At 48.1% G+C, this 12,133-nt stretch overlaps 1 protein-coding gene across 1 annotated transcript in view; it reads right to left on the bottom strand.

Annotated features, from left to right (window-relative positions):
• LOC117462655 (dynein axonemal heavy chain 5-like) overlaps positions 1-12,133 on the bottom strand; it is a 112,591-nt gene that overhangs the window by 59,115 nt on the left and 41,343 nt on the right. Inside the window, 9 exon segments of the mRNA XM_034104922.2 lie at positions 300-380; positions 464-560; positions 1,924-2,027; positions 2,106-2,198; positions 2,352-2,524; positions 10,024-10,147; positions 11,108-11,195; positions 11,413-11,617; positions 11,997-12,133. The exon segment at positions 11,997-12,133 is cut by the window's right edge and continues 15 nt beyond it. Of these exon segments, the coding sequence (XP_033960813.1) occupies positions 300-380; positions 464-560; positions 1,924-2,027; positions 2,106-2,198; positions 2,352-2,524; positions 10,024-10,147; positions 11,108-11,195; positions 11,413-11,617; positions 11,997-12,133 (1,102 nt within the window).

Raw genomic sequence — 12,133 nt, 5'->3', positions numbered from 1 at the left:
TGAGTTATTATACAGCGTGAGAGCCAACATGAATGGACCACATGGACGATTCATCCATCATCAATAAGTGTGCATGCTCTGGAACGCACAAGACGATGTGACTCAAGCCATTTCATTTGATGGCCTCAGTCACTTTTGACATAGGCCGTCAAACTCCCAGGGTAGGAACAGCATTGTGTTTTCAATAAGGATGTAGGCAGTTTGACCAGAGGTGGCCAGCTTCACGGAGAGATGATTTGTGCGAGAAAAAAACATTTTCAAAAACTGAGCGGCTTGTAACAAACAGGAAGTGGACTCACTGAGTAGGAGGAGATCTGAGAGCTGAACTCCGGCAGCGAGGGTCCGGACTGCAGGAAGGCCTGCACCTGCTCCTCTGGCTCCTAAACACACCTGTGTGTTAGTGCATCTTAACAACACACACTTATAGACACACACACACACACACACACACACACACACACACCTGGTTCCACAGAGTAGAGAAGTGAGAAAGTTTCTTCAGAGTGTCCTCAGTCTGGGGTCTCAGAGAAGTCACGATGGAGCTGAGCTGGAAAACCAACCTGCTCGACAAAACAACAACAATATAGATATAAATAAATATATAAATATGCATTTGATGAACTGAGCTGTTGTTGGGTACACATGAAAGGTCCATGCTTGGGCTAGAATCTGACCAAGGACCTTCTCAACAAAATGTGTAATCTTCAACCGTTCCTTAGCACTCTCCGTCTCATCAGGTTCACAGAATGCACTGTGGACGATCAGAGTGTTGTCCTTAAAACAATGAACACGCGGGACAGCCTCCGGACGACTGGACAGACACGTGAACGTGCTTTCTCCTTTTTAAAGCCCCTGCTGTTCCATCTTCAAACTGTCATCCCAATGTTTTGACAACTTGTACTGTCTCGAGACTTTCTCTTCCTGTGTTGGCTTGATGTCCTACTGACTTCAGTGTCTTCTCAAGAGGGCCGCATGCCCTCCAGCTCCTCCTGACCCTTTTAGCTTCAGACCCCCTTTCCATCCAGCTATCAGCCTTCATCCATGGGCCTTCTGTCCCACACACACACACACACACACACACACACACACACACACACACACACACACACACACACACACAACACACACACACACACACACACACACACACACACACACACACACACACACACACAACACACACAACACCACACACCACACACACCACACACTGGCTGCCACTGAACACGCCTTGACACTTATTTGACTGAATTCTAATGAAGAGACATTTGACCATGTCCTGCAGAAGTCGACTGAACACCACTAGAGGTATTCGGTTTGACTTTAAGTAATAATCTTAAAGATTTGTATTCACCATCTATTGCTGCATAATGAAAAACAATGTAGTATTTAATATTTTAAGTATTACGAACTGTACTGAGGTACTGGTAATGCAAACCTCATGTTTCCTGACAGAAGGGTGGGTTTTGTATTTGTTAAAACTCTCTTCTCAAATCAATCCATGTTGATTAAATGTCTCACATTCGACCAACCCAATCTGTACCTAACTTTTATTACTGATATCATTATGAAGAAGCCGTATCCATGCAGCGTGACCACTGGCACACTGTACGTGAGTGTGTTAGTTGAAGACATGTGCACCTAATGTATATAGGGAAATGAATGTTAATAAGAATAAATAATCATAATAATATTGATTTGAGCAACAGCAACAAAAACATGATAATAACAATAATACAAATAATAATTATACTCATAAGTTTAGCTAATGTTAGCCTGCTGCGTTAGATAGATTCAGTACTAAGGCAGACCTTTGCAGCTTATTTGAAAGTTAGATAAACAAGTAAATACATTACTTAATGTATTAATAAATGAGTATATAAATAATAACTTTATTGTGTGGATACATGTCTCTGGACTGACTTGCTGACGTCCCTGTGTTCGGCCAGCTGTCGGTCCAGAGGCCTCAGCACCGGGGGCTTCACCAGGACGTCGTCTCCTGCGTCTCGCCCCGACGCCTGCTCCACCTGCACAGAGTAATGCTGCACTGTGATTGGCTGCCTGGTGACAGCTGTCTAACACAACCAGCTGGAGGGGGAGTTTACCTGCTGCTGTCTGTACTGCAGCTGAGAGAACGTCCACAGAGGGATGTCTTTAGTCACAGACAGCACCACACTCACCAGCCTGTTCACCGTGCTCTGAAACACAAACCACATCAAACAGGTAGAGGCACGTTAGTATATCATCTCAAGTCAAACAATAAACACATACAAACAAGACTAATGATATTAAAGTCACAGAAGTGTTTGTTTCACTAGAGTTTATGGAGTGATAGATGAGAACAATAGTACCTGGATGTCTTCCAGGCTGGGACTGAGGACGATGTTCGGTATGGCGAGCTGGATGCTGGCTCTGAAGAGAGGAGGAGGAGCCGGCTGGCTGCAGGAGGAAGAGGAGGAGGAGGAGGAGGGCGGCGGCGGGACGTGAAGTCTCCTCTTCAGGGCGGCCAGAGACGATTTGGTGGCTGGAAGGAAAAGGTGTGACAGAGTGCAGAGACAAGACAATGTCACACAAATACCACATCAGCCATTAGAGGGCCCCTATTATGCAAAATCCACTTCTTCATGTCTCTTCCACATCAGCATGTGTCCCCTCTTCTCCATGTCTCTTCTACATCAACATGTGTCCCCTCTTCTCCATCACATGTGTCCCCTCTTCTTCATGTCTCTTCTACATCAACATGTGTCCCCTCTTCTCCATCAACATGTGTCCCCTCTTCTTCATGTCTCTTCTACATCAACATGGGTCCCCTCTTCTCCATCAGCATGTGTCCCCTCTTCTCCATGTCTCTTCTACATCAACATGTGTCCCCTCTTCTCCATCAACATGTGTCCCCTCTTTTTCATGTCTCTTCTACATCAACATGGGTCCCCTATTCTTCATGTCTCTTCCACATCAACATGTGTCCCCTCTTCTTCATGTCTCTTCTACATCAACATGTGTCCCCTCTTCTTCATGTCTCTTCTACATCAACATGGGTCCCCTATTCTTCATGTCTCTTCCACATCAACATGTGTCCCCTCTTCTTCATGTCTCTTCTACATCAACATGTGTCCCCTCTTCTCCATGTCTCTTCTACATCAACATGTGTCCCCTCTTCTTCATGTCTCTTCTACATCAACATGTGTCCCCTCTTCTTCATGTCTCTTCTACATCAACATGTGTCCCCTCTTCTCCATGTCTCCTCTACATCACATGTGTCCCCTCTTCTTCATGTCTCTTCTACATCAACATGTGTCCCCTCTTCTTCATGTCTCTTCTACATCAACATGTGTCCCCTCTTCTTCATGTCTCTTCTCAACATGTGTCCCCTCTTCTTCATGTCTCTTCTACATCAACATGTGTCCCCTCTTCTTCATGTCTCTTCTACATCAACATGTGTCCCCTCTTCTTCATGTCTCTTCTACATCAACATGTGTCCCCTCTTCTTCATGTCTCTTCTACATCAACATGTGTCCCCTCTTCTCCATGTCTCTTCTACATCACATGTGTCCCCTCTTCTTCATGTCTCTTCTACATCAACATGTGTCCCCTCTTCTCCATGTCTCTTCTACATCAACATGTGTCCCCTCTTCTCCATGTCTCTTCTACATCACATGTGTCCCCTCTTCTTCATGTCTCTTCTACATCAACATGTGTCCCCTCTTCTTCATGTCTCTTCTACATCAACATGTGTCCCCTCTTCTTCATGTCTCTTCTACATCAACATGTGTCCCCTCTTCTTCATGTCTCTTCTACATCAACATGTGTCCCCTCTTCTTCATGTCTCTTCTACATCACATGTGTCCCCTCTTCTCCACGTCTCTTCTACATCAACATGTGTCCCCTCTTCTTCATGTCTCTTCTACATCAACATGTGTCCCCTCTTCTCCACGTCTCTTCTACATCAACATGTGTCCCCCTCTTCTTCATGTCTCTTCTACATCAACATGTGTCCCCTCTTCTCCACGTCTCTTCTACATCAACATGTGTCCCCTCTTCTTCATGTCTCTTCTACATCAACATGTGTCCCCTCTTCTCCACGTCTCTTCTACATCAACATGTGTCCCCTCTTCTTCATGTCTCTTCTACATCAACATGTGTCCCCTCTTCTTCATGTCTCTTCTCCATGTCCCCTCTGTGTGAAGAGAGTCAGAACGTTTTAGGAAAAAAGATTCTCTCTCTTTTTGATCCATTTCTATAAAAACCTGTCTGAAAATGAGCTGATCAGATTTTGGCCACTATATGATGTCATTTTTGTCTTGGGTAACCATTAGCCAATCAGCAACCAAGGTAACCCCTCCCCCCCCCCCTTATCACCTGAATCTCCTCCTAGAGCACCATTGTGTTCTTTGTAACCAAATATCTCTCAGAGGGGCGTGGGGAGGGGCTCCTTATTTTCATCTGAAGTAACAGACAGAGAATCAGCACTTTTGAAACAGGGCTGAAACAGAGGGGATTGTGGGTAATGCTGCAATAATCTGTTTGGTGTTTGGAGCCAAACACTTCAGAGACATGTTCTGTATCTGAGAACTATAATATATTGATGGAAAACAGTGTAATAGGGGAACTTTACAATCTTGAGTAATCACAGGAAGTGCATCTTGGAGCTCTTATCTTCCACCAATTGAAGGCGTTCTGAAATACATTAGAGCATGATATTAAACAACCAGTCTGGTAAACATTATTTCTGGCTGTGTTCCGAGCTAAATTAATTATTGAATTCAAATGAATTGTAATAGTACTGATCAATGTGCTGGTTATTTTTGTGTTGATCTGTTCTGTGTTCTCTCTTGTTACACATGCTGCTGCGTCTTTTACCGACCAGCAGAGGTGGAACGTAACAAAGTAGAAATACTTCGTTACTGTACTTAAGTCCATTTTTCAGGTATCTGTACTGTGACAGCGGGGTGTGGTTAGGGCGCCGGCTGCTGGAGTGAAGGGAGTGACTCGGCCGGAGGCCAGACAGCTGATCGGAATCAGGTAATCAGTGCCGGAATAAAAGCATGTCGTAACCTGGTTCTGGTCTGTTTTGCAGTAGGCGGGATCCTGGAAGGTCGCCAAAGGACCTGTGAAGGTTCCCACACGGGCAACGTTGGAGACCCGTGTATACTTTGTTTGGAGCTAATAAACGCCTGTGATAAACCAACCTGCTCTTTCCTTCCATCTTTGAACCCTGTGTGAGCGGAGAGGCTCACAGTGGCGCCTGAACAGGGACATCATGTCGGAAGGAGAATCCCCGCTGGGTCCTCCAACGTCTCGCTCACATGCAGGAGACCACCACAGCATTACAGCGACAGCAGAGCGAGGCTCTGCTCGGGATCGCCTCGAGCCAGCGCGAGGACCGGGCTCTCCTACGGGAGCTGCTGCAGCGTCCGGCCGCTCGGGAGGCCGATCCCACTACCAACCCGGCCCGACCGCCTTCAATTGCCCTCCAGAAATTGACGGCAGAGGACGATCCGGAGGCTTACCTGGACATCTTTGAGGGCACAGCGGCGGCGTGCGGGTGGCCGGAGGAGGAGTGGGCAGCACGGCTATTGCCTCTGCTATCTGGGGGTGCGCAGCTAGCCGCCCACAGCCTGCCAGCAGCCTCTCGGCATGTGTACCGGCATCTGAGGAAGGCCATCCTGGACTGGCTTGGCAGCACGCCAGAGGGACATCGCCGCCGGTTCCGGGCCCTCCCCTTCGAGGACGCTAACCGGCCCTTCTGCTACGCGCAGCGGCTCCTGGATGCAGCGAGCCGCTGGCTCCAGTCGGGGGTGCGCTCCGCTGAGGAAGTCGTCGGGCAGGTGGCGCTGGAGCAGTTAATTGCCGGCCTGCCATCTTCGACGGCGAATTGGGTACAGTGCCATCGCCCCGCCAACCTGGAAGCAGCCGTCGTCCTCGCGGAGGACCACCTCTCGCTTCCCCGGCGGAGCATGAAAGAGGAGCCCGACCACCAGCCGTTTCAGCAGGCCGACCCGTCCCAGCCCCGAGAGGAGGTTTCCTGGAGCAAGCTGCCCTTCCCTCCCCACCACCACACGGCCCCAACCCCGCAGCCCCGACACTTTCCCCCCAAGCCCTACCTTACCCTCCTGTTTTTATCTCTCCCCAGGGTCCGGCCTACGCTTCTGGTCGTCCGGCACCACGGGGGGCTTCTCAGACGTCGGGGCAGGATTGCTGGCGGTGCGGGCAGCCCGGCCACTTCCGACGGGAGTGTCCTCTCATGGAGGTCGGACAGCTGGTTCGTGTTGCGGGACCGCCAGTTGCCTCCCCCGATTTGGAAGGGACGTACCGTATACCGGTATGTATACAGGGGGGTACACACCAGGCTCTGATGGACACGGGCTGTAATCAGACAATGATCCATCAGCGCTTGGTTCAGCCTGGGGCATTGATTGAAGCATCGTGGGGGAAGGTGAGGTGTGTGCATGGGGATATTCACCAGTACCCGGAGGTGACGCTGGAAATTTCTTATAAGGGGAAAAAGCATAGAGTTAGGGCTGGAGTTAGTCGTAATTGGGATAAATGGATAGATCCTCTGTTGTTTGCAGTGCGGGAGGTGCCCCAGTCCTCCACGGGATTTTCTCCCTTTGAGCTGTTATTTGGTAGGAAGCCCCGGGGTGTTTTGGACCTAGTTAAGGAAAACTGGGAGGCGGGTCCAAGCACCAGTAAAAACGAAATACAGTACGTTATGGACCTGCGAGCAAAACTCCACTCACTGGGGCAGATATCACGGGAGAATTTTGCTCCAGGCTCAGGAACGTCAGCAGCGCCTGTACAACAGAGGGTCGAAACTGAGACAATTTTCACCGGGAGATAAAGTGCTTGTATTACTCCCATCCTCTAGCTCTAAACTACTCGCCAAGTGGCAAGGACCCTTCGTGGTGACACGACGAGTGGGGGACGTAGATTATGAGGTGGTGCGTTCTGACAGGGGAGGAGCAACACAGATTTACCACCTTAACCTCCTGAAAGCATGGAAGGAGGTGGCGTCTGTTTCTCTGGCCACCACGGTGATTGAGAGACATGAGTTGGGACCGGAGGTCATTAAAAGCAACAAATTAGCCCCGGACTGTTGTGGCGACAATCTCTCACCGGGCCAGAGAGCAGACGTTGCTTCGTTGCAAAGGCAGTTTGCCGACGTGTTCTCTCCGCTGCCAAGGCGCACTTCTCTCATACACCACCGCATAGAAACGCCCCCGGGTGTGGCCATTTGTTCACGGCCCTATCGGCTGCCTGAACACAAGAGGGAAATTGTTCAGGCGGAGCTTCAGGCTATGCTAGAGATGGGAGTGATAGAAGAGTCCACCAGTGACTGGTGTTGCCCCGTCGTGCTGGTACGTAAGTCCGACGGGTCAATCCGGTTCTGTGTGGACTACCGCAGGGTGAACAAGGTGTCCAAATTCAATGCTTATTCAATGCCCCGGGTCGACGAACTCCTGGATCGGCTAGGCACTGCTCGCTTTTACACGACGCTGGATTTAACCAAGGGCTATTGGCAGATTCCCCTTTCTCCAGAGTCTAAGGAAAAAACGGCCTTCTCCACTCCGTATGGTTTATACCAATTCATCACACTTCCTTTCGGGTTGTTCGGAGCTCCAGCCACCTTCCAGCGGCTCATGGACTGGGTGCTGCGTCCCCACTCTGCATATGCTGCTGCTTACTTGGATGATGTCATCATTCACAGTGAGACATGGGAGCAGCATATGCAGCAGGTGGGGGCAGTGCTCGAGTCCCTGAGGCAGGCGGGGCTCACGGCCAACCCGAAGAAGTGTGCGGTTGGACGGAGGGAGGTACGGTATCTGGGGTACCACTTGGGCGGCGGCCAGGTGCGGCCACAGGTAGAGAAAACAACCGCCATTTCAGCCTGTCTGGCGCCCAAGACGAAAAAAGAGGTCAGGAGGTTCATGGGGCTGGCCGGCTACTACAGACGGTTCATCCCGTCCTTTTCGGAGCTGACCAGTCTCCTGACCGACCTGACCCGAAAGGGTGCTTCAGATCCGGTCCAGTGGACGGAGCGGTGTCAGCTGGCGTTTGAGAGGGTTAAAAAAGCCCTCTGTGGTAAGCCGCTTCTATACTCTCCTGACTTCTCTCTCCCTTTTGTGTTGCAGACCGACGACTCGAACAGTGGGGTGGGGGCCGTTTTGTCCCAGCAAGTAGAGGGGGTCGACCGCCCCATACTGTGCATTAGCCGTAAGCTCGCCCAGAGGGAGGTGAACTACAGTTCGGTGGAAAAGGAGTGCCTCGCCATACGGGTGGGCGGTCGGCGCCCTGCGGTACTACCTCCTGGGGCAACCCTTTCACCCTCTGGTCGGACCATGCCCCGCTCCAGTGGCTCCACCGCATGAAGGATGCCAACGCTCGGATCACTCAGTGGTATCTGGCGCTACAGCCTTTCAACTTCAAGGTGATCCACAGGCCGGGTAACCGGATGGTCGTGGCTGATTTCCTCTCTCGCTCAGCGGAGGGGGGGAGAGTCAGCTTGCGGCCGGCGGGATCCCGGCCTGTGTCGGGCGGTGGGGGTATGTGGGTTTTGGGTGTGGTTAGGGCGCCGGCTGCTGGAGTGAAGGGAGTGGCTCGGTCGGAGGCCAGACAGCTGATCGGAATCAGGTAATCAGTGCCGGAATAAAAGCATGTCGTAACCTGGTTCTGGTCTGTTTTGCAGTAGGCGGGATCCTGAAAGGTCGCCAAAGGACCTGTGAAGGTTCCCACACGGGCAACGTTGGAGACCCGTGTATACTTTGTTTGGAGCTAATAAACGCCTGTGATAAACGAACCTGCTCTTTCCTTCCATCTTTGAACCCTGTGTGAGCGGAGAGGCTCACATGTACTTTACTTTAGTATGAATTTTTCTGACGACTTTTTACTTTGACTCCCTACATTTTAACACAAATATCTGTACTTTCTACTTCTTACATTTTCAAAACAGGCTCGTTACTTTTGTTTTCTTTTAATGCATGCAAAATGCAATATTTTTTATTTTGCATCATTGCGGGCCTTCCCCGACATCAAGACTGATTTAAAACTAAATGGATGTGACAATAACACGTAGAGAAGACGAGCCATGGTGTGCAGATCATGCACGACAGACGAAAACAACGTAAAAGACGTATGAAGAGACAGCTAGGCAGAGACGTTAAGGGAGAAAGGTCTAACGGCATAATGTCAACGAGTAACGCCACAGTCAGCGACAGGACTGAACATGAAGATAACATCGACGGCGGCTAATCATCAGACCACCAGCAAGACGTCCCACGTCCATGGCCTTACTTGAGGGAGATGTTTGAAGTTGTGGTCGCACAAAATGATTCGTGGCGAATGCACTATAATCATTTCAGTTTGATTTGTTTCGGCCTATATTACGGCAAAGTAACCCATCTACAATGTTGGCGACAGCAAATACAGGTACTTTGTTTTTGTTGTTCACGCTGAATACTTTCAGAATGGCAGTAAAACAAGTTGAAATGAAGCTCCTTTTCACTTATATTAATATGATGAAAGGTTCAGTTAGCTTTGCACAAAAACAGCCAGTTTAAAAGTTACTTTTTATTATGAGTACATTTCAGAGTAAAAAGTTGAATCAGTACTTCTACTTTTACCAAAGTATTTTTTTACAAAGTATCTGTACTTCTACTTAAGTAAAGAGAGTGTGTACTTTTGCCACCTCTGCCGACCAGGAAGCGATATTGTGTTTAAATGCGTCACTTGAACAATTCATTTAGAAAATGTATTCAACTCTTCAAAATATAAAAACGCAAAGTACAGCATGGCTGAATGCTTTGGAATTGCCTCGAATAGGAGATGATACTTATTGAAATGAAAAACAATTGAACATTTAAACTATTTTGAAGCAAAAATCTGAAAGGATTTCTCTTCCGTTTTTGTATTTCTTCTCTACGAGTAAACGGGAAGAAAGATGAAGGAAAAGTGAGTCTATCTTAGTGAAGACAAGAACCAGGTAAGGCAGGAAGGAAAGGAGACGTGTGAGGAAAAACAGCTGACCTTTGACCAGGGCTTCAGTGTTGCGATGACACAGCTGACCAATCAGGTTGAAGAAACAACACGGAAGGCACGTTTGACAGCGAGTCTGATGCTTGGAGTCTGGATGGAGACACTGGAACGATCCCTGAGGGGGTTGGGGGCAAGGGGAGAGGAGAGGAGAGGAGAGGAGAGGAGAGGAGAGGAGAGGAGAGGAAAAGAGGAGATTCAGATTCAGATTCAACTTTATTGTCATTGTGCAAAGTACAGGTACAAGCCAATGAAATGCAGTTAGTATCCAACCAGAAATGCAAGATGTGCTATAAATAAATAAAAACAAGGTGCATATTCTAAAAACTGACAATACAGGGAGCATTGAATGAGGATAACATCTACAATATACAGACGTAAGTATTGACAGAATATTAATGGAGGATTAACAGAGTGCAAGTGCAGATTGTATGTACAAACTGTGAAGATACAGATAAGAAGAGGAATAAGGATATGAGAGAAGAACAGGAGAAGGACAATCAATTAGACAAAGATAAGGGAAGGAGACAAGGATAGGAGACAATGAGATGAAGGAAACAAAAAGAGGAGACGAACAGAGGTGAGGAGGAGAAGGATGGGGAAGGAAAAGAGGAGGGGACAAGCAAAGAAGAGGAGATGAGGAGGATAAGGAAACAAGGTGAGGAGGACAAGAAGATTGGGATGGGAGCAGACAAAGAGAGGAGGCGAGGAGACAAGAAGAGGAGAGGAGAAGGAAGGGGCGAAAACATCATATGGAGGAGCAGACAATGGAGGGGAAGAAACAAAACATGTAACAGAGGAGAAAAGGAGAGGGGACAAGGAAACAAGATATTACAGTCCAATGAGAAGAAGACGAGACGAGGAGAAGACGAGAGGAAACAAGGAGAAGGGAACCAAAAAAGGAAGAAAAAAAGAAAAGGAGATAACTATTACATTTATTATTAAAACAATTATTTACATTTTGATTTTAGGCCAAATACTCTTCTCTGTGTGTGTGTGTGTGTGTGTGTGTGTGTGTGTGGTGTGTGTGTGTGTGTGTGTGTGTGTGTGTGCGTGTGCGTGCGTGTGCGTGTGTTACCTCCAGATTGACAGACTCTGTGGTCTTCATCTTCCCCTTCAGCTCATCGATCAGCTCAAACACATTCCTCTCTACCTGCTGACTCTGCCTGCACACAACACACACACACACACACACACACACACACACACACACACACACACACACACACACACACACACACACACACACACACACACACACACACACACACACACACACACACACACACACACACACACACGATAGGAATTGGATGGATGTTGTACACATTTCAATCCTTGCGCCTACATTACATGACCCACAATGCAGTTCACCAGTATTACCGGCTGAGGGTGGCAGCAGCAGCCTGTGCTGAGCTGTCTGTCTGCAGCAGGAGGTCCTGAGGAGAGACGGGTGAGACAGGCAGCAGCAGCAGAGGGCAGGAGGACATGTCCTGCAGCAGCCGCTCCACCCGACACTCCAACAGGTCTGAGGCTGCTTTAGAGACCTGATCCAGGTCCTTCAGAGCCACATACACGCTCTCTATGACTGGAGACAGATTATTCTCGGTTACAAAATAATATCTCATATGGGGTTTCCACATTTTAGTGTCAATTATTAAAGGTAATTTTACAATTACTTAAATGTTCAAAGGCGCCAAATCATTTTCTCTTAATCGCTCTTAAAGTTTGTATAAATATATGGCTGGTTTAATTTATAACAAAACATCTTATTTTATATCCTTGTATTTTCTTGGCAAAAATCTTAATTTGTAAAGTAAATAGTGTCAAAACATTACTTAAGTACACTACATCTTCTTAACATTATCTTGCAGGTGATATAATATAGGAGAACGTGTTTTTTACAGCAAAATGTAATTTTTTATTTTATTTTCAATAGTACTTAAAAATGTTGTTTCTTTGCTCACATGTGTCCGTATTGAGAGCGCTCCAGGACAGCGTGATGAGTCCCGGGGAGAGAGAGGCCTCCACGCGGCTGATGAAGGGCTGCATCAGAGGGCAGAGGAGAGGCGGGACCCTGGATAACACCGAGCTGTAGTCCTGG

This window comes from Pseudochaenichthys georgianus, chromosome 3 (assembly GCF_902827115.2).
Source record: "Pseudochaenichthys georgianus chromosome 3, fPseGeo1.2, whole genome shotgun sequence".
Classification (NCBI taxonomy): domain Eukaryota; kingdom Metazoa; phylum Chordata; class Actinopteri; order Perciformes; family Channichthyidae; genus Pseudochaenichthys; species Pseudochaenichthys georgianus.
The sequence above is the reverse complement of the archived record's forward strand: the minus strand, read 5'-3'. Positions and strand labels throughout refer to the sequence as shown.